The sequence below is a fragment of the Suillus subaureus genome (assembly GCF_016647635.1).
Source record: "Suillus subaureus strain MN1 chromosome Unknown BJ212scaffold_6, whole genome shotgun sequence".
Lineage (NCBI taxonomy): Eukaryota > Fungi > Basidiomycota > Agaricomycetes > Boletales > Suillaceae > Suillus > Suillus subaureus.
The window spans coordinates 74,926-95,818 of NW_024538562.1; the positions used below are offsets into that span (position 1 = coordinate 74,926).

The 20,893-nt window shown below is 47.2% G+C and overlaps 6 protein-coding genes across 6 annotated transcripts; 2 read left to right on the top strand and 4 right to left on the bottom strand.

Annotated features, from left to right (window-relative positions):
* Positions 1 to 3,686: 3,686 nt before the first annotated feature.
* Positions 3,687 to 6,136, bottom strand: BJ212DRAFT_904112 (heterokaryon incompatibility protein-domain-containing protein). Its single transcript, XM_041344311.1, has 7 exons — positions 6,104 to 6,136; positions 6,017 to 6,047; positions 5,929 to 5,964; positions 5,835 to 5,860; positions 5,648 to 5,770; positions 5,352 to 5,588; positions 3,687 to 5,297 (listed from the first exon to the last, which is right to left on the bottom strand). The coding sequence occupies exons 5-7, from the start codon at positions 5,654 to 5,656 to the stop codon at positions 3,870 to 3,872; spliced, it is 1,674 nt and encodes a 557-aa protein (XP_041196287.1). The 5' UTR covers positions 5,657 to 5,770; positions 5,835 to 5,860; positions 5,929 to 5,964; positions 6,017 to 6,047; positions 6,104 to 6,136; the 3' UTR covers positions 3,687 to 3,869.
* On the bottom strand, positions 5,636 to 6,277 carry BJ212DRAFT_1199404 (kinase-like domain-containing protein; the record flags this gene model as incomplete). Its single annotated transcript, XM_041329048.1, has 3 exons — positions 5,636 to 5,892; positions 5,923 to 5,988; positions 6,100 to 6,277. Coding segments are annotated over 3 exons (501 nt in total), but the record flags the coding sequence as incomplete, so codon positions are not given.
* Positions 6,278 to 7,816: 1,539 nt separating this feature from the next.
* BJ212DRAFT_1296925 (uncharacterized protein) lies at positions 7,817 to 8,384 on the top strand (the record flags this gene model as incomplete). The annotated part of the gene is made up of 3 exons (XM_041332517.1): positions 7,817 to 7,988; positions 8,061 to 8,155; positions 8,238 to 8,384. The coding sequence occupies 3 exons, from the start codon at positions 7,817 to 7,819 to the stop codon at positions 8,382 to 8,384; spliced, it is 414 nt and encodes a 137-aa protein (XP_041196289.1).
* Positions 8,385 to 9,560: 1,176 nt separating this feature from the next.
* On the bottom strand, positions 9,561 to 11,402 carry BJ212DRAFT_1331961 (aspartic peptidase domain-containing protein). The gene is made up of 7 exons (XM_041334782.1): positions 11,250 to 11,402; positions 11,108 to 11,192; positions 10,741 to 11,049; positions 10,585 to 10,682; positions 10,051 to 10,534; positions 9,734 to 10,004; positions 9,561 to 9,677 (listed from the first exon to the last, which is right to left on the bottom strand). Exons 3-7 carry the CDS (start codon positions 11,015 to 11,017, stop codon positions 9,593 to 9,595), a joined length of 1,215 nt encoding a protein of 404 aa, XP_041196290.1. The 5' UTR covers positions 11,018 to 11,049; positions 11,108 to 11,192; positions 11,250 to 11,402; the 3' UTR covers positions 9,561 to 9,592.
* A 4,745-nt stretch (positions 11,403 to 16,147) lies between these two features.
* On the bottom strand, positions 16,148 to 18,339 carry BJ212DRAFT_1331964 (uncharacterized protein). The gene has a single exon (XM_041334783.1). The coding sequence runs from the start codon at positions 18,276 to 18,278 to the stop codon at positions 16,266 to 16,268; it is 2,013 nt and encodes a 670-aa protein (XP_041196291.1). The 5' UTR covers positions 18,279 to 18,339; the 3' UTR covers positions 16,148 to 16,265.
* A 1,193-nt stretch (positions 18,340 to 19,532) lies between these two features.
* On the top strand, positions 19,533 to 20,275 carry BJ212DRAFT_1477432 (uncharacterized protein; the record flags this gene model as incomplete). Its single annotated transcript, XM_041339549.1, has 2 exons — positions 19,533 to 19,762; positions 19,825 to 20,275. 2 exons carry the CDS (start codon positions 19,533 to 19,535, stop codon positions 20,273 to 20,275), a joined length of 681 nt encoding a protein of 226 aa, XP_041196292.1.
* Between the last annotated feature and the right edge of the window lie 618 nt (positions 20,276 to 20,893).

Sequence of the window (20,893 nt, forward strand, 5' to 3'; positions counted from 1 at the left end):
CAGTAGCGACCAGAGAAGCGTCGGTGGCGACCACGAACTGTTTACTAGGGTCTGGGTTCCGAAGGACTGGTTGTTTCATGAAACATTCTTTCAGGGTTGCAAAGGCAGATGAGCATTGTTCTGTCCATAGGAATTTGACAGTTTTCTTGGTGAGGTCGATTAGAGGTCGTGCGATGTCAGAGTAATGGGAAATGAAGTTTCAATAGAAATTGCAGAACCCCAGAAATGACCGAACTTCTTTTACAGTCGTAGGAGCAGGCCAGTCTCGAATACCACTGGTCTTGGCATCATCCGGGGCGGATAATCATCCCAAGATACTCTACTTCCTGAGCATCGAATGTGCATTTTTCTGGTTTAAGGAAGAGTTTTTCTTGGCGGATCTTCTCAAGGATGCATCGGGTGCGTTTGTGGTGGGAGGTAAGATTATCAGAGAATATAAGGATGTCATCCATATATATGACGAGCCATCCTTCATTGATTTCCTGTTGAAATGTCCTATTCATGTATGCCTGGAAGGTAGCGGGGGAATTGCAAAGACCGAAGAACATAACATTTGGTTCAAAGAGACCGTATTCGGTGGTAAAGGCGGCTTTCCACCTATCTTCTGGGTGGATGCGAATGTTGTTGTACCCAGAACGGATGTCCATCTTCGTGAAGTATTTGGCACCATGTAACCGAGCAACCAGAGAGAGCGGTAAGGGGAGCGGGTAAGTGTTCTTAACTGTCCATTCATTGATGTACCGATAATCTTGACAAGGGCGAAGGTCTCCGCTCTTCTTTCCTACAAAGAAGAAGCCGCTCACTTGAGGTGATTTCAACTCAGAAATAAATCCCTTTTTTACATTTTCATCAATGAATGCCTTGACCACTGTTCGTTCTACTTCGGATAATGGGTATACCTTAGACGTCTTGGGAATGAAACCGGGTTTAGTTTCGATTTGATGATCTATACCGGGTCATTCAGGTGGTAGCTGGTTAAGACCGTCCTTTGCAAAGATATCACTGAAGTCGTGAAGATAAGAGGGGACGAGTTCTTCGAAGGTTTTCTTCTTCTGTTCAAGCCCAGCAGCAAGTGCAAACTGTTGCGCTTTATTACTGGTCTTTACATATTCTGCAGGCCGTGACAGAGGTGTAACCATCGGTCGTTGTTCCGCAATACTAGTCCCATCCTTTGTTAAAGGAGTGTCCAGCGAAATGTTGGTGATTACCCAGAGCTCAGAGGCATCAACGGGGTATTCAACCAAGAATTTGTCGTCTTCTAGATGGTATGTAGAGACTTCTCGCACGGGTGGTGCGTAATCTGTCGTCCATACATCTTCTTTGATATCGAAGGAGTCGTCATCATCGTCGGGAATGGGGTCTGAATTGGGCAGTGCTGAGAGGATCTCTTCTTCTTCTTCTTCTATAACCTCTTCTATCGTGGCTCGGGGTATTGGTTCCTTTGATAGCAAAACCGGTTTCACAGGAGGTGCCTTTGGCAGCACTACGACTGGGACTGGGTCCATTTGTTCTTTCTTCTTTCGGAATAATGGAGGTAGTCCGTTCTTTTCGCGTTCGATATCAACATCTTCTTCAATCAAATCGCTTTTCTCTGTTTTAGAGAGTTCTAGTGTTTCTGCCTTCCATCGGATTACAGGGTCCATGGCGCGTAACCATGGGATCCCTAATAGAATCTGATCACGCCGACCAAGTCGCGTGATGTTGAACTTTCCTATCATGGATCATTCATCTATTTTGACGATAAGGATGCAATATCAGGTAATAGCGCCCCCTTTCGCATAACTGCCATCCACGGTAGTAACCCAGAATGGTTTTGATAGTTTATGCATTCGGATCTTGTGAGTCCTGACGAACTCTTCAGAGATAAAGGTTCCGGCAGCGCCGGAGTCCACAACTGCTGTTGTTTTGACGGTTTTCAGACGAGTCTTTGAAATGAGGGAAATGGGAATGTGCAGTTCCTTTCTAATTCCAATACTTTGTACAAGTCTGATGGTTACATCGGAAGATACTGACATCAATCCAGTCTTCCACATCAAAAATCCTCTGCGAGGTGACAGATCGTTGTATCTTCATCTTCACTGTTGCTCATTTCTTCTCTGCGAACAGGGATCTTCTTCTTCTGCGGGCATGTCCTGGTCATATGCCCCTTCTGGTGACATATGAAGCATAGTCCCTTCTTCATATGGTCGCTTCTTTCTGCTTTGGTAAGCCAATCCACTTCCATGGCATTTGGATCGTGTCAGTCGATAGTTGGTCTAGGCACATAGCATTGTCCTGACAGTTTGGTAGTGGCTTGATGAATGGATCGGTATGCAACACCTCTCTGGTAGTTGCTGTTGAGTCAAATGACTGCAGCAATATACTTGTCGAAGTCGGTTGGGATGGTCTCCATCTGATAGATAGAGTTGATGATTCCCTTCTTTAGTCTGTCGTTTAAGAACATGATCAGGACGGCGTCTTGCTTGACACTGGCTTGAGCGGCCAGAGTTTTGAAACTGGCGATGTAGGAGGTGAGGTCTCCTGTCTGTCTCAATGTCCTAAGCTTGTTCATGGCGGTGCCGATGGCATCAGCAGGTACAAAGGCTTCTTTGAACTTGGTTTCAAAGTTCGCGAAAGTCCCGTAGGTCTTGGTGGCGGTATTGTCAACTTCGGTGTAAAAGGTGAGTGCCCACCCCATGGCACTATCTTCTGTCATATACGCGAGAGTGGTAATAACCTTCTTCTTGTCGGTGTTGTAGATTGTAGTGTTAAGCGCGAAGTACACCTTAATCGCAAACAACCATCGTAGGGCCTGCTGAGGGCTCCCATCGTAGGTGGATGGAGCTCCGGCTTTCAATTCTGAAGTGTTGGTGACGGTGGACATCCTGATCTCTGATCAAGTGATGTTTCTGGTTCAGGGGAACGTTGCTCATTCTCTTGCTGAATTCTCTTCTGGGACCTCTTCGGATGGAGAGGGTCTTCTTGGTTTATAACCTCCCGGATGGAGAGGGTCAATAGGTGGACTTTAATCTTTTGTTACGGCGAACTGTAAGTCGACTAGGATGGGTGCAATGACAGGTACTTCGATAAGAGTATCGCCTGAAGCCGAATCGTCTCCCTACAAATGTAAGGTTCTTAAGACAAGTCAAAGAGAGTGTCTTCGACTTGAATGTCGGTTATCAGATGACTTAGGATTGGAGGTCCTAAGCGAAGGATAGTTCAGGTAAGACCTAGTAGATTAAAGTGAAGTCTAACTAAGTACAGGACCGGGTTTATATAGACGTAAGAGGTTTAGGGCCAGTATCATACGCGTCATCAAGACGAGTCAGAGATAAGAGTATGCGTCATCTAGCGATGGCATGTGGCGATCGAGTCAGAGATAAGAGGAGTGAGTCATCTAGCGACGGCACGTGGCGGTCGTGATGTAATACAGATATGGCGATCGGCTAGTCTAATGATGGCACAGTTAAGTGCGGTCATGACGTAATACACAAGTAAGAAGAGAAAATGGATAGGGGGTAACCACGTCTGTAACACCCTAAGTGACAGTACGCAACATCAGTATTTGTGGGACAAGGTTGCTGCTGACGACTGAGTTTGGCCTTTATCTAGTTCAATGGTCTAGCGACAAAAAGGACCTCTGAGAGGGTGCATGAAGAAGGAACGTGTCCTGCCTAGCGTCGCAGCAGGACCTATAAATAAGATCATAAGCGGCAGTCCCCCACTTTTCATTAAATTTACAAGCCTATCAAGATTCTGAATTAATTTTATTGAATATACTGTGAGCCGTTTGTAACATGGTCGAGCACGCGGTCTGCTGTACGTGCCAGTGGTGCTACACTGGTCTTCTCCAGATAATCAGCTTCAATCCTCTACCACCATTCCAGAATTTATAACCAAACAATCTCTACTTCTTTTTCGAAGTCGTGATTGCAACGAACCGTCAAAATCCTGTCCGTGACCTCCCTTTTCCAATGGTTGCGCACGGTGTCCAGTCCAGGGCGAGAAAACCGCCTCAAGAGGAAACATATGTAATTTTGTCCCGCTTTCAGCTTTCCTTTCAAAACGTCATCATGATCGTGGTAGTTAACGATCCCGATCGCCCACTCTGTCGTAGATGCAGGTGGAAAGAAAGGAGACTGCACAACCAGCTTTCCGAGCGGTGACTCGGATGCCATAATGCTATCAGTGGGACGGGAAAGGAATACCGACTGCCAGAGACTCTGGTCAATAGAGGCAGGGACCATGAAGAGCTTGACCTGCACGCCACGCTTCGTGACTGAGAAGTCGTCATCACCGCAACCCTCTCCCCACCACGAGATCTCGTGGTTCTTGAGCATCTCGAGTGCTGCTTCATCTGTTGTGTGATAACAGGAAGGCTCCGTTGGACGACCAGGGAGTCCGCCAGCCCACACAAGAATTTGCCATTCCTTGCACTTTTCAATGAGCTCTGCCATGAATCTTTTAAAAGCTCGATCTCCTTCTCCATATGCGACCGTCATGGTGATGTCGAAGATGCCAGTAAGAGAGTAGGCAACATCTTCAATACGGGTTGTCTTTCGACTTGCCGCCCAGCTCATCTTCTCCCAGGCACGATTTGGCCCGGAGCGGAAGTTGCGCAGGTCATTTTCGGGGATATTGGTAGCGCGGTGAAGAGCATGAACAACCTGGGCGTCATCTTTGTCGTTGGGATTTTGTGTAAGGGGCGTCCACATTGGACCATAATAAAACCTCATCCTAAGGGGTGCAAGAAGTTCCTGCAACGTCCAGCCACGAAAGAACCACTCGTCATTTTCCAGCATATCCCATGAATTTGTCTGAGCCAAGTGCACTATGCATATATAGGCCTCGCGGTACCACATGTACATCGACCGAATTGCTTCGTCGAGCTCTGAGCTGCTTTCTTTGTTAATGCAGCAGGTATCAGACCATGCGAGGTCACAGCCATACTCCTTTGCTTTTGAGTAAAACTTCTCCAGTTTCTTGTAACCCGCTCCTTCGCGATTTAGGTCTTGAAATGTCGGCTCCGAATCTCCCCATCGGTGTGATAGAATGGCATATTTGAGCAGGTTGACCACAGCCGACTCTATGGCAGACTGTCTCGACCATCCCCTACACCGACGGATGTCATCCTCGGTGATCGTCTCTGGTTTCAGTATCGTAATAAGTTTGTCCCGCGAGATCAATTCCATTTTGGGGATATGGATCAAATGTGATGGAACCAGAAAAACACGTCGTTTGAACTCGGCTACAACATCAGGAATGCCTTTGTCGTGATCATGCCGAGCCACGGGAGGAATGCCTTTTTCATGATCGTGCTGATATGGAGATCAGCTTGCATGTGTATGTGGGCACTTATTTAGCAGACGCACCGCCACAACTTCCGTGGTTCGCGGCATTCCCGTCCTCAGTGCCTCGCGTACAAAGGCTAATGTCTGATCTGCAGAAGGGCGGTCTGCTGGCGCAAAAGAGAAGCATTTTCGGAGGAAGGATGAATCTTGGGCCTGATGCTTAATTACTGGTGGTAGTGGTGGTACCTTTTTTGCAAGTAGTTGGAGGGGAATGTGGTTAGACCGAATCGACCACCAGGGCAACTGCCCAGAAAGCACCTGAGATGGTCGTTAGATACATAGCGTAGGCTTGAATGTCGACGAATGAGTTGATGTACATGAATCATGTTGCAACCAAAAGACCACACATCGCTTTTGGAAGTGGGAAAGGTCTCTTCATCATCGACCAACTCGGGAGCTATCCAGCGAATAGTGGCCGAACGGATGTCGCCCGAACCAGACTCTGGGTTAGACGCGAACTCGTTAAGCCTCTTGGAAAGCCCGACGCCCGTTACAAAAGCACGCCCCTGCGAGTCAACCAAAATGTTATCCTGACGCACCAGTACATGGGAGATAATTAGTGCTCATCTGCCTTATTGATTTTAGTAAGAACTCACACCTGTTAGATCACCATGAACTACTGCGATATAATGCACTGATAAAAATTTCACTTGAGATTCTACACTTTTGTAGATGAGCAGACATACAATATTGCAGTGCCAAGGCGATATCTCGCAGCTGAACATACGGAAATTCGTTTGTACATGAATCCCATAATAATCAGAGAAACCCACCAAGCTAAAACGTTCACCACGCTCTAAGGTCTCGTGTTCACGCAAGAAGTTGGTTAAGCTCCCATTCTCCATCCAAGGAAACACAAGGCTAGGTAAATGACCATGTCCGTATACGTATCCGAGCACAGGCAAAATATGTTCGTTCTGAAGTCTTCCCCATACTCTGATTTCTTGTAGTAATTCGTCATATCTCTCGGTGAGATCCAAGGCATTATTGGGTTGTAGTACCCTAATAACCTTGACCGCCACCGTGACCTGAAGATGTGATAATTATCACTCCACGCTGATTGTTTGACTTGCACATACCGGAGAATAATTCCGTCGGTCCCAGGTGCACTTACAGATATGATGATGACTATTTGTAGCCTCAGGATGTTCACCCTTGGCCGCCACTATGTGATCAGTAAGGTCAGGAATGCAACTGAAACGCAGGGATTCGGTGATTGGCTCCATCATATTGCGGAGAAATCGCGCACGTAGGAATTTTGAACACTTTCGACATAGATTCAGGCAAGGAATCTGATACGATATGCAGGGGTCATAGGCGCCTGGTGTGGGCAACGTGAGTGCCCCGGTTCAGCTTGAACGTTGAACTTTGAGCGACCAGATTAGATAATTAATGTTCACCAATGACGCGGCAATTTCCGTCCGATCAACATGTGCACGCATTTGCTACTTACCATGATGTAGATCTCATTTAGGTCCCACATGCCTCCGCTGAAGAGCACAGAAATACAGTATTTTAGGATCGACTCCTACATCGTTCAATGACATCCCTTCTGTTCTGAATCTGCGCCACAAAGAAGACAATGTACACGTTATGCTCAAGCTGAGCTTGATCCTCCGGCCCTCTCCATAAATTCGCCGAACAAGGTTGCGCGAATAGAATATTATTCGTGATCGAGAGGTAGATCGACCGGGGTCGTATTTCAGGTCTTTTCAAGTCACGTACGTATCCTGCTATCGCCCTGCACGCAATTGCGCGTCCAAAATCTGGACCATCAATGTATTGTCAGCTTATAGACGAGCTCTTCCTGCCATTCCTCTTGTGTTTCTCCCGCTCTCCCAACTCTTCTCCTTCTTTCTGCTCTCCCTCCTGTTCTTTCTGTTCCTCTTCTACCTCGTCCTGCTCGTCCAGAAACTCAGACTCTTCTGATTCATCAGAAATAAACGACTTCGTGTTTTAAACAGCCGATTCCTCAGCACCCTCAGCTGCATATCCAACAGAAATGTTAACGAAGGACGAGGCTAGCACTCTAGTCAAGCCACACTTACCGACACGTTTTCTTACTCAGGCAGGACTCTAGAGGCTTTGTCCAGCGACGCGACGCACCTGGGAGGGAAGCGTCATACAGAATTGGTCGACTTTTCTGTGCACGCCGTTTTCAGCGGTTTGCATTGTTTGCATTTGCCATTGCCTCAGGAAATACACTCGATTCTGCATCTTGCCTTAATGTGTTAAATGAGTGGCACGACTCCGTGACACAAGTCCAAGAGCAGCAATCATGACCAGATGCTCTGAGACTCGCATGTCCCCTTCGACCTCGGCGGGTCACATTCGCTGAAAATCGATCATGACACTGTCTAAGCTTCTTTAGCGCGGGCTCTTCCGCCAACACTATGTAACCAGCCATCTTCTTTCGTGCTTAGTGCATTCATACCAGCATATATCGCGCTGAACAGCCCTTGACAACACGGAAATACACGTGCAGCATGACATTCAACCTCTCCTCTCCCTCTCAGCTGAACTCCATCCACAGTCCCCATATTCCCACTGCTGTCTTCCCGCCTCACCCATTCCGCCCACCACTCAACCCACTCGTCATTTTCCTTCTTCGCACCATCATGTCTAGTAGCTCAGAAAGCCGATACATCAGACTTGAAGGTGAGTCACTCCATATTACCTTCGTATCCGTTCCATTATTCTCACGTTTTGTCTATATACATCAGTGGAAAGAATCTTCGAGTCCCTTCCAGGCGCATTCCCGCTGGAATTTACATGTCCATTCAAAGGGACGCTGGAAATTAGCCATTAAAGTGATATTCCAAGAGGTCTGTAGCATGGCGCGATGCTGTGACCCTGCAACGTTGGACACTTTCGGACGCGACTCGAGAACTGATCCTCGGTTTCTAGATCGTCGTATGCGTCACCTGCATTCTCAGTGGAGGTCAAGGCGTCCTATGCGTCCGATTGAATGCTAGGCAGTGGAGAAGTCATCAAGAACTTCAAATGTTGTGGGATGGGCTACTCGGTCATGGAGATAGGCCATTCGGGGAGTAACCTGTTTCTCATCTACTAACACCTCGTAAATCTATCCTTCCCACCCGTGCACGGTGTCCATCCTCCCTTATGCTGAAGGTTGCCGTTGTACCAGGACGGTGCACTGTCTGATGTAGGTGACGCTGGTCTCTGTTATTAGCTTTTCTGATTAACACCAACAGGCCTTCTCGACTTCTCGGCTATTTTCATCTGCGAATGAAGTTGGCTTTGTTTTCTCCATGATTCTAAAGACTAGATGTGCCCTGTCGCATGCCATTTCGAACCGCCTGTTACCTGTGCATATTTGCATTAGAAGCACATAGAGCACTACATCAACGAGTGTAGGCGCGTCATTGTCCTGGTCGAGGACAGCCACCAGTGACCGTAATGGTGGGCGATGAGCCGACACTTCTATCTCCACGGTATCCGTCAATTGTGTAATGAGCAGCTCGCTCGCTCGGAAATTGGCTGGCAAACTCCAGAACGCATGCGTGGTGCGGAGCATACTCCCTCTTGACAGGAAGGTCAGAGCGCATGTCTCCGTCACGTTAGTACAACAAAATTGTCATTCTCCCCTTCCTGAGAGGATCTGTAACTTGCAACTGACACCACAGATTGGATATTTACGCGGTTGATATGTGTACCGTGTTCTCCACGGGAGTAAATTGGAGTGGTGGGTGGTGCTGGATTCACGTTGAGCAAGCGGTTCACGAACGCACCCGGCTTCATGTATTCTTTCATTTCTGGATGCAATTCCACATGGCGCAGGACGATAGCAATGCGAGGGCTGACCACGAATATGCGGTGCAGGCCAGGGCAGTCACCTCCCAAACCTTCCCACAAACCAAATGCGTTGTGCGTGACGATAGATTCTTCCCCTTCTGCGGCTTCCCAGACTGAAGAAATAGTAGGCAATCGTCATGTCATTCTGTAGAGTTCGACGAATCTAGGAACTCAACCCTGAGTACTGAATATGCCATGTCTATGGCGCTGTTGTGAAGCACTTCATATATGTTAAGAGCAGGTGATCGATGCATCGATGAATTTAAAATTCGTCGAAGCGGAATTTGAACGACACTCAACGGCTCAAGTTATTTATGTTCACCAGTACTACGACTCGTACGAGCTCGTACGTAATATCAACAGGGTCAAATGAATATGATGAAATATTCAAATGTTCTTGTGAGGTTGATGTGGCCCGGGTATGTGATCTTCCTGAAGGACTGTGGTTAATTTGTCATGGCATAGGTGTACTCAGTGGTGGCGAACCCGACTCGGGAGTTCGTCGTGTCATACACCGAGTAAAACCGCTCGCTGTGGAAGAATAATTCAGCAATTGATCTTCCCAGTAAAAGAGCAGCTCAACGTACAGGAAACAGTAGCCGTTCGCAAAATCCAGGCCAGAACCAGAGGGAGTATCAGTGGAACTGATAACCAGGTATATGCTGTCGGTGGTACCGCCAATGGCTGTGTTCAATGATCGAGGCCAAATTTGCCCATTGGGGGTGAGCTCATAAGTAACCCCACCAGTAGTGAAATACAAGGATGAGAGCTGGCTGTACTGGTCGGATGAGATCTTTAAGAAGCCAGTGCTCTCATCGAGGGTTGCCCCCGTAGCAGACTGATATTTGTCGAAGGCATCTGAACAGTGGATTAAAAGGGTTTCAACGTCGCACAGGACACCTACCAGATGCAATGAGAATGAAGGTGGTTCCGGTATCGACGACACCAGCTGTCTCGGCCAAAATGGACGTAGGCCCATAGCTGATGGACTGATCAATGCCCCAATACATACTGGCTGGATATATTAATGTGATCGGCACATAACTGATGTTTCCAGTAATTTTGGAGGCGTCATAACCGCCAAATGTGAGCTCGCCGCTGCTATCGTCAGAGGAAGCAGGTGCGAAGAACACTCCGAGTACTTCCGAACTGATACTTTTCTGCGCATAAAGGTTGTCCATCACAGTTGCAACTTCATTTTCATTGTTGACGATGCCAACCGTCAAATCAACTGGTCCAAGGCCAAGAACTCCATCTGTACCATCCAGATATGGGTGGTTAGATGCGACGCCAATAGATTGGTCGCTAATGACCAGATCAGAGTTTAGCGTTACGGTGTCTGTGTATTCTTCTCCGGAAGCATAAATCCCACCGCCATATATAACAGACTGGAAATGGTTTGACAAAATGTATGTGCCACATAGAAACAAATACTCACAAATTGATTGCCTGTGTCATGGCTCGTGGTAGTTGGCTGGTAAGTCTTGTTGGCCCCGATCCAGGTAAATGAGCTTCCGGTGTCTAGCACGAGTGTGTCTGTATGAAATTGACAATGTATGAAATTAGCAAGATTGCAGGAGCACGAGCAGCTTACAGTACGTTGCTGGACTCCCCACGCCAATGTCAGCGGTGTACATCGCCACAGCATTAGTTGCATCGATGGAGGAGCTGCCGCCAGCTTGTAAGGCCTGGATTCGAGCTCGATCTGCAGCCGCGATGTTCTTGATCCCATACGAATTGATTCTAACGGCGAGCTTGAGAGCAGCTGTGCTTGACGCCGTCCGAAGATGAGGCAAAGCGCTCGCTGACAGCGAGAGGAAGGCAAGCGCCGGTAGGGCAAGAAGAGACGAAAACGCTCTGGAGGGAACCATCTTAAACTCCCTGAGTCATCCTTCCTAGCTGGCTGTTTTATATGATGGTCAGTATTAAACGTTAATCTAACAACACTGCAGGAGGCGAACAATAGCAAGGCTTCGAAGCGACTACGTTGGCTTGGAATGTGACTGGGCCCGGGACTCATCGTGTGGAGATATATTCGAGTCCCATCTGTGCAGGAAATGAGTGTCGGTTAGTAAGTATCTGCAGCGGAAGTCTGGTAACGACCTTTGATTGAATGGCCTGCAGGATTTTACTACAGCTCAGTAGTGCACTTCCACTACTCAAGAACTTGGAAGCGCGAGACTAACTCATTTGAACATTACATTTACCACCTTATTTATGTAATATAGTGGTACCTAATATTTACGTGCCACTAGATTAAGTTAACCTCCCGTGCTAACTACTTTAGAGACATCTTCTGCTTTGTCGTTGACTTCACGCCGGTTGTGTCGGATCGCGAGCTCCCTGATCATGATGTGACGGTACGTCCATTGCGTCTTCCTGTATTTTACGTAAGTTTTTTTTGGCTTTTTTGTAGTCTCTCGGGTTCGACAAGCAGTTCGTGATCAGTATCCTGACTGCTCCTAGTAACTCTACGGCACGTCACCGAGAATTTTTCTTACATGACTCGTGACAATTACGCTATTATCGCCCGCGCACAGTTCAGACTCATCTGATCGAAAGGACTACTTACGTGACATGCTACCAGCGCATGCATGTGATGTTGCGTGTGTCATATTTAACTGTGTTCGTGCTTCTAAAGATGCCTCAGCCACATTAATATTTTGCGCATCAGATTATGCCTGATCCTTTTTCTAATTCTCGTCGTGATCGTCATGCCGGCGCTTGAGCCAGAACGTCACGTTTCAGTGAAGGATAAGTAAACGCAGCCACAACGACGCCCAGGTTGTGCAGATAATCCTGGTTGCAGTGATCAGGATGGCCTTTTTCCGATCCGAGTCCTGCTATTATTCGATGATAAAAGGGATGCTATAACTGAATGGCAACAGCAGATGAACATGGAATCATCGAAACGCAGCCCATGTGCATGTTGCGCTTAAAATATCACAGCTGGGGAGTTGTTGCTTGTCGATGTGCAAAAGGTACTGTTGAAATTACTTCGGAATGACTGTTTACTCGTGCACACTCTGCCACGCACTTATGCTTTTGATTTGTATGACTGTGCCATACTCTGTATCCTAATGGTTTATGAGATCCACAGTGTAAAACAGGTTTATATTTATGTCGATCTTGTCGATCGGCCTTAATATATAAGTCCTCGCGACAGCCTGACAACGCTCTGGCTGATTTTCAATATTATGGGCACTTGAGGCTCTCACCGTCGGTCCGCGCAGCTTTTTCGGAAACCTCGCTGTACGATTTGATGTTGGTTCCTCGAGCTCGTGCATCCCAGATTATTCGTCATTATGCCTATGGATTGATTTAACAAAGAATGTCGAAGAGTGCAACGAGGAAGAAATAGAGGGTCCAGGGTTGCCCGGAGAGCTCGTCATCGTATTCCCCATGCCTGCTCGCCGTGGTTGCAGGTGGCAACGCCAGGGATAATAATATTCAAAACAGAAAACTACTAGGGACGGAGGGAACGAACAGGCCTTTCTGACTTTAAGTTTCCCACCGTGACACCTGCCATCTGGACTTGACTCAGGCGAATGGGGAAAATCATGTTTATGAAAACAAATTGAGTGCGAGGGAAATAACGGATGGGATGTGGGGAGCTAGAGAGAAGGAATAGCATTGAATTAATGGCAATGATTCGTGATGCCAGCGAGTGGAAGCCGAGATAGCTGGTAAGGCGATGAGTCTGCTTCCTGGTCGTTACCATGTTAATCTGAACTGTCCATATGGATAGAGTGAGTGGTGCAGGGTCAGAGCATATCTTAGATCAGGGAAGTTCACGGAAGATGCCTATCTTGTGTTGATTGTCTAGATACAGTTTCGCAAAAAGAAATGGCACGTGTGAATGATGAATGTGAAAGTGCGGCAGTGAAGACGACACTATGGGACCATTAATGTCCCAAGTAAACTCGTTTGCAAGTAATTACGTGTAAAAGGACAGGGAGTGGATCCGAGTTCGATGGCGATGCACAGGAAGTTAATATTTAGGCGATGAAGGCGCGGGCGGCATTAATGCTATGCCAGCATGCTGGCTGATGAAACATATATATATATGATACTCGCATGTGGATTTGAATTTGATGTAGGCTGGGGAGCACCGGTTAGAGAACGTTCTGGATATTAACTGGAAGATGGGAACGTTGACGATGCTACCCGTGTGGAGGAGGGGCACGAATATATAGCTTGCGGAAGCTGCAGATGAACAGATCCGGAAGAGTGATTGTATCGATATATATAGCGGGAAGTCTTTTATTTTAATTATGAGGAAAGTTGAAAGAATGTTCGATTTCAGAGTATATTCGCTATAGCGTACAAAAACTAAATCACGGCAGCTGCAGCACTTGCCGTAAATGGGTAGATTTGCAAATCAAACCCACAGCTTATCATCCGAGCACGAAGGTCAGTGTTTTATCACGGATGCGCACAATGGGTGTACGGGATTTGAAACTGGACCGAGTAAGATCCGAATGATTACAGGGTATCAGGAACCGAATCAAAGTATACTTTGATTCATTAATCAAAGACTCCCACTTTTGCTTGATTTCGTATCGCAGTTCTAACTTCAAAGGCCTCGAGGTGGGCATAAATTTTCATGATGCCGATTTTGGCGATACAAGTGCTGAATGGTGATATATCTAGCACGAACACTAGATTGTCATAACCCCCAACATCCCTCACCCACTATCGAATATGACCGTAGTATCAAATGATCCTAGTCTGTGGCCGTTGATCAGTTGGAGTATTTTTTTAAGCTATTGGACGAGTTCGTCGTATCAGTTAGTGATGTCTGGATCTAACATTGACTTGTGATTTTGCAGTCGGCGCCGGCGTCGTGGTGGTTTACGATTGGGGTGAGCAGGACAGTGTTCAAAAACCGCTGATATTATTCTCATGATATTTCCAGTACTATCACTTGGACAAGAGGTACGTCGGTGCTATTGTCGGAGCAGCCAACTTGCTAAGAATGTTGTCATAGATTGAACTGATCTGGGTGAGTGACAAGGTCTCATAACGGAAGAAAAGCAATACAATGAGGTTTGGGCAGAGGCAACACTGGTCTCTCATGACTATGCTGTATCTCGTTGTTCGTACCTTATGTTATACTATAGCGTGGTTAGCAAGTTGTGCTGACTGCAAAATGTTCTAGGTGCGCTATATTGGAATACCATATTCTGTGTATGTTTTTGAGGCCAACAACTTGGTGCTATACTAATAGCCCGTCTCTCATTATCAGTATCTGCGTCCTGCGTATGTCTCATATATACTGTGTTCGATTTTTCTGATCGGTGGCACACAGAATACATGACAACAGTCTCGCTGACAGATGCTGTGAGTGTTCCGCAACTATCTCATTCCCATTCAATGAATTCATTCATTGTAGGGGTAAGTGAGATTCTGACCATTGAACTTGATTCGACATAATGACTACACAGATGTGAGTCAGAGTGTTTGATTCTAGTATGATGCGACCACTAATTGGGTATTTCAGGCGATATTTTGGACTACGCATTGAATGGGACAAATGTGCTCGTACCTGCCATGCTGGGCGGTGAGCTGCCATACCTCAGTGATATTGACTCAACTGAAATACGATGCAAGTCATCATGATTGCTCGGTTGTATGCTATGTATCAGAGATCCAGGATGATGCTTATCTTTCTTGTTATTATCTTCCTGGCTGTAAACATCGCCTGCATAGTAATTGCAGCAATAATATTCAAGCATTCTGCAGGGGGTAAGCTTTACTTTTTGACTCGAAGAACCCAGCTCATTGGACGAACACCAGAGGAACTGATACTCTCTGGCATGTATGTGTGCAGTTACGGATATGAGGGGGATGTCCAGTTTTTGTCCTCAATGGTTTGGGTGCTCAACATGGTTTGGGAGGTCCTCGCACTGTGTCTTTCAGTCTGGATTGCTGTGAAACACTTCCGTGACCTGCGACGATTCGGCCAGTCGACAGGATCGACTATCGGGGACTGTTTTAGAGTGCTGATACAATCGCACGTGCTTTATTTTGCATGGTGAGCTCGTAGTGTGAATGTGGCTGTCTTTTCATGCTTAATTTCTGCACGCGCTAGCTTTGCTTGTGTCTCTTGCCTTGAGTTGAGTAATCTCTCTCCTGGGCTCTGGGTGCGCCGACCAGTCGCTTACATATCCTTGTAACCGCTGCTCACCATTTCTGTAGATTTCACCTTCTATGGGAGCTCAGATTCTCACGGGTGCTCTTCAAATTCTATCGTTCGTGCAAATGTTTGTGCTGGGACCACGCCTCATCCTTAGCGTTCGAGAGTATCACACAAAACTTGTGGCCGCTTCCGACGCAGAAATCAGCATGAATTCGATTGTCTTCCAGGAACATGTATATGTAAAAACTAGCAGTATGGTGTAGGGAAATGCATGCCGAGTTTCTGCAGGGAGGAGATATTTTGGTCGAGGATCCGTCGTGGCATTTATTTAGGTTATGACGTTTTGAAGCATTGTCGAAAGCGGAGGAGGCACATCTTGAAGCCCAGTTGGCCAATTTAGTCTCAGATGCAAAATGCATCCGGGTCACGGAGAGGAAAAGGAATGAATCGCGTGGACTCATGGTTCGACTGGATGCCTCTATCCCGAATGAGCATAGCAAGGAGATGAGCGGGAGTAGAATGAGAGATCTGAGTGAGCATTCACCAAATCATGAAGAGGCAAAGGTGAGCGATTCATATCTACAAGCATCTGTCACCTTGTGCATGTCAGTTGCATCACACAATCGAGGGAGGCGTCGGCATGGGCTGGAGATTCGGAAGGATTTTTGGAAGCTATCATTATCCAAACGGCATTATCCGAGAACTATGCATAGGGCTTACGTCAGTCGGTGCAAACTACCGCTGTCGCATGATGATACTTGCTAGCATTGCCGCTTGACAAAGAAGGAACGACTGTCTTCCGAAGTCCAAGGTCTGACAGCGGGAGACTATTAGTATAGACACTTACACTGCCGTGAGTCTGGAAATCGGTTCCTCAATGAGTCTTGATTTTATTCAAAAAATATGTACAACTGATGCGTCTGATCAGTAAGTGATCATGAACACTTTAAAAGATCAATTCGAACAACCTGAATCATTCAAGTACTCCCAATGACTTCTTCATCTTCAAACAGCTTGAAGTTCTTATCCGATTCCTGTGGAAACCCATCCAGAACCCAGTCCAAAAAATTCCTCCTGTGCTTTCCCAACCATGCAAGACAACCGACGATGGCCATCTCATCTATCCACTTTCTGACGGTCTGGTCTAGAGTGTCGCCTCCTGGCGCCGGCTCATATCCCGGGAGTGATTTTTGCAGTATCACTTTCATAATCGAGAAAAGTAAGTCTGAATGCTTCTCTGGTATCTTGTAGACAAGCCGGGCCTTGGGCCTCTCGCGTGGCTGCGAAGCGTACGGTTCCGGCAGGGACCTCAGTGTTATACGGCCAAGACATTGGATCATTGATGCCGTTAACTGGTAGTAGCTCTGACTGATGGGATTGGTGGTCGGCCCAGCCATCCCGCACATTGCTCGTAACGAATATGCCAGGTGAAACCCGGAAGAAAACGATGATGGCGAAGCCCGGGAGCGGTACATATTCCGCGTGAAGATCCTAACAGATACATCTGTTAGAGTGTCTTTCTTGAATAGCCTTGACAATATTTCGGGAGCCTGTGGGCTGATACACGAAAGCGCATGCCACACTCCAGGGTTGCTTGACGCACATGCAAGAAAGCTCATTACGGCGACTTCATCTTGGAGCTCTTCCAAACTCCCTTCACCTCCGGACATCACCGCGCCCAGTCTGCTCATGCAAGGTATCATGAATTGGAAGAGCTGAGATGACGACTCGTTGGAAATCGAAGAGGGTAAGGGAGCAAAGCTCACGCCTTCTGCGGGAGATATCTCATCCTTCTCTTTACAGACCTTGAAAGCCTTTTCGACTTCTCGGCTGATTTCGTCTGCAAATAAAGTGGGCTTTGCTTTCTCCATGATTGTAAAGACTAGATGTGCCCTGTCGTATGCCGTTTCGAACCGCCTACTACCTGTGCATATCTGCATTAGAAGCACATAGAGCTCTATATCGACGAGTGTAAGTGCGTCAACGTCCTGGTCGAGGAAAACCGCTGGTGACTGTAATGGTGGGCGAAGAGCCGACACTCCTGTCTCCATGGTATTCGACAATTGCGTGATGAGCGGAACGAACAGCTCGCTCGCTCGGAAATTGGCTGGCGAACTCTGGAACGCACGCGCGGTGCGAAGCATACTCCCCCTTGACAGGAAGGTCAGAGCGCATGTCTTCGTCGTCACGTTGACTAGCACAACGAAATTGAACTGTAATGTTTGGGGTCGCGACAGTTTTGTGATCTTGAACACAAAGCTGTCATTCTCCCCTTCTTGGGAGGATCTGTAACGTGCAACTGACATCGCGGATTGGAAATTTACGTGCTTGATGTATGTACCGTGTTCTCCACGGGAGTAAATTGGAGTTGGCGGTGCCGGGTTCACGTCGAGCAAGTAGCTCACAAACGCATCCGGCTTTATGTTTTCTTTCATTTCTGGACGTGAAACCACATGGCGCAGGACGATGGCAATGCGAGGACTGACTACGAATATGCGGTGCAGGCCAGGGCAGCCACCTCTCAAACCCTCCCACAAACCAAATGCGTTGTGCGTGACGATAAATTCTTCCCCTTCCACGGCTTCCCAGATACTGAAGAAATAGTTATTTGCGAGAACGTGGTAAGTGTAAGCTGGGAAGTGTTCGAGATCAGGTAAGATATGCGATTTGGTGATCATTTTTTGAAGACCTTCTTCGCCGTACTTCTCTACGAGTTCTGCAGCATCTCGCATGATGTCTGAATGAGACGCGTCCAGGTAGTATCTGAGGAAGTGTAGCCATATCTCGACAGCGGATTGAATACCCTTCGCTTTCATGAAGGACTCAATCCACTGACGAGCCACTGCATTCTCTGGGTGATCTGCTTGAAAGTAGATACCGGAGCAAGATACATTGCGATAATGCATGATAAACAGGAACTTCCGCAGGAGCTCTAGAGGCCTCCGCTTCAGAGTGAAAGTACCCTTAGGAAGCGCTTCATGCAAGTCCATAATGATGGAGGCTGCTTGACGTTCGAGGGCTGCTAATTTCTCCTCCAGTTCGTTGATATTATCGGTGTTGTGGACGTCCTGGTAGAAATTCGGTACGCCGTAAACCTTTCCAATAGGACGAATGTTAAGGCTACCCGTGGCAATATCATAGTAGTGGACGTATTCAGGATAAACACCGGTGCGTCGGAATTCTTTGACTCGTTCTTTATTGGACCTGTAAAAATGACATTCAGTGTCCCAGTCTAGTGTCTACATGCAGAGTGCTCGAGAGGACTCTGAAAACACACTTCACAGGTCCGACTTGGAATCTTCGCAATATAAACCGTGGAATGAAATGTTGGTATTGTGGCTTAAGTGTACATGGACTCGGAGAGCCGTCCGTCTTCTGATCTTCTCCTGCAAGCCCCGTTCTGGCTTGTTGTTTCGGGGTATTCATGCGGTGATGTCGTGTCATTCTGTGCTAGTCATGGTGTTCAACGAATCTAGGAACTAAGCGCTGAGCGCTGAATACGCCATATCTGTGGCGCTGTAGCGAAGCACCTTATGTATGTAAAGAGCAAGTGATTGATGAAGTTTAAAGTTCAACATTCAAACTTCGTTTTGATCAGCGACCACCGCCGTGTCACCTTAGTCCCGAGTTAAATTGTGAAAAGTCAGTTGCTACTGGTCCAGGGCTCTAAGCGCGCAGCCGCGGTTCATGAAGCGAGGTTTGAACTTCTCAAGTTCATATCGTCTGCATGTACGTGTCTGCTTCACCTGCTATCTCCAATGAAATATACCTTCAGGCTAAACTCGAGCAATCCCCGCCTCCCACGTTAGTGGGAAGAGGGTTTTGCCTGATCCAAACGTTCAGCCACCTATACGCAGATGTGTGGTAACCCTCTGGAAACCTTCTACTACAAGGCCCAAATTGAATCCCACAAACTTTTCACACCCAATCGAGCTCCTTTATTCCTCAGTATGAATTTACCTGACTTGTATCTGGTCAATCGACTGTCTGGTTTTAACTCACTTGTGCCATATCTGAAAGCTCTTTACTTCTCACATCTGTCACACACGCACATGACACCTGCCCGACAGCCCTTCTCATGGCATTTGTATTCGACGCCCACAACATTTGATTTTACTGCAGGATTATGGACAGCAAAGGACTGGTTAACGAAAATCATATCCATATACATGCACGGTCCGAATTGATCTAGATTGATCAGTTTCTTTCAGTGATCGCGATCAAGTCTTACAACCTGCCCGTTCATGGAAGCTCAGACCCCATATCTACGTCTCCTAGCTCCTGGCTCCAATGCTCGTGGTCAGCTATCCAATGGTTCTGACGACGATTCACATACTTTCAGAGAATGCCGCTTCATAAGCTGCATAGAGGGCACGCTTCTTCCCAATACGCTCGGGATCTTGCAGTTTGCGATTGGAGCAAACCGCACTCTCGCATTGTTGGAATTTCGTGATGGCCGAAGGGAGCTTTGGGGGTGTGGAGACGCACACAAATGGTAGCCAGGTCCTGACAACTGACAGAATTAACGCCGATCAGCACGCACCCGAACAAAACTTATGCTTCCCAAAGATATGCCCGTTGTCTTATCGCTACTGCTCAGGAGATGCCATATCTTGTTTTGAAATCACCTTCCCGACTAGACGTGGTTATCTCGATAGGTTCAAACGACTTTGGGGTACTCGGCATAGGCACAAGACGGGCTATGGCAACTCCAGCAGTCATTTTATTTGATCACCTCACTATCGAGGGACGCTTTATCAATCCCAGTGAGCTCATTGTCGAGTCCATTGTTGCAAGACCTCGTCATGTCGTACTTCATGTGCGAACCGTTCTCAATAATGAGCATGCGCTCATTGGCTGGGATTTGGCCAGACATAGCCAACTAGGGGACACGAAGATCGTGAACTATGACGGCCCTCATATCGTTTCCCTCAATATACCTCTACACCGGTGCAGATACGTTCTCTCGGTGTCCAACACACCGTAATCAGGGTAATTAATAGCCTTTGGATCTAACAAGAAAGGACAATTCCATATGATGGATTCTTGGGGGCGTGTTCGACAGGTTCAGGTACACGTAGAACGGGACATCTTCTCAGAACGACGATGCAAAGTACCCTTCTATCGACGGGAAGTAATGCCCATGGTCAACTAGGTCGGCAGTCGCAAGTCGAGGAGAATGGTGTCGGACCTGTTGGATTTACCTTATCCCATAACGGCAAATTGCCTTCACTGAGATCCTTTGCTTATGGCAGCGAACTCTCCGTCTGGTTAATCGGACATAGAAGTTTTAAGGTGGTGGTGGAACGACTACGGTCACTTGGAGCTAGACCATACAGATGTGATATAACGAGCACTTTGATCGCCTGAAGACGGTGAAGTATTGTTCACATCCATTTCTTATCTTCCAAGTCCGTAGCAGCAAAGAGTAAACAACATAAGAAAAACGTCCAAATGTCATAAGGATTCCACACTCTTGAGAGAGCTGTGTACAGTTAATCACGTGCAAAGCATCTATTTCGAACGTCAAGTACTGCACGTCGGAGAGGACTGGAGTGGGGTGATGAACGCAGGCAAGGTGCTACTAGTAAGGAGGGTGAAAGTG

Excerpts from the sequence above, each read along its gene's own strand:
- BJ212DRAFT_904112 (XM_041344311.1), bottom strand. Across the intron at positions 5,298-5,351 it reads GAACCACGGAAGTTGTGGCG|CACGATCATGAAAAAGGCAT; the intron begins GTGCGTCTGCTA and ends TCTCCATATCAG.
- BJ212DRAFT_1331961 (XM_041334782.1), bottom strand. The coding sequence starts at position 11,017 with ATGGTTCCCTCCAGAGCGTTTTCGTCTCTTCTTGCCCTACCGGCGCTT. Across the intron at positions 10,005-10,050 it reads CTTCATTCTCATTGCATCTG|ATGCCTTCGACAAATATCAG; the intron begins GTAGGTGTCCTG and ends TCCACTGTTCAG. Across the intron at positions 9,678-9,733 it reads GCGAACGGCTACTGTTTCCT|CGAGCGGTTTTACTCGGTGT; the intron begins GTACGTTGAGCT and ends ATTCTTCCACAG.
- BJ212DRAFT_1331964 (XM_041334783.1), bottom strand. The coding sequence starts at position 18,278 with ATGGACTTGCATGAAGCGCTTCCTAAGGGTACTTTCACTCTGAAGCGG.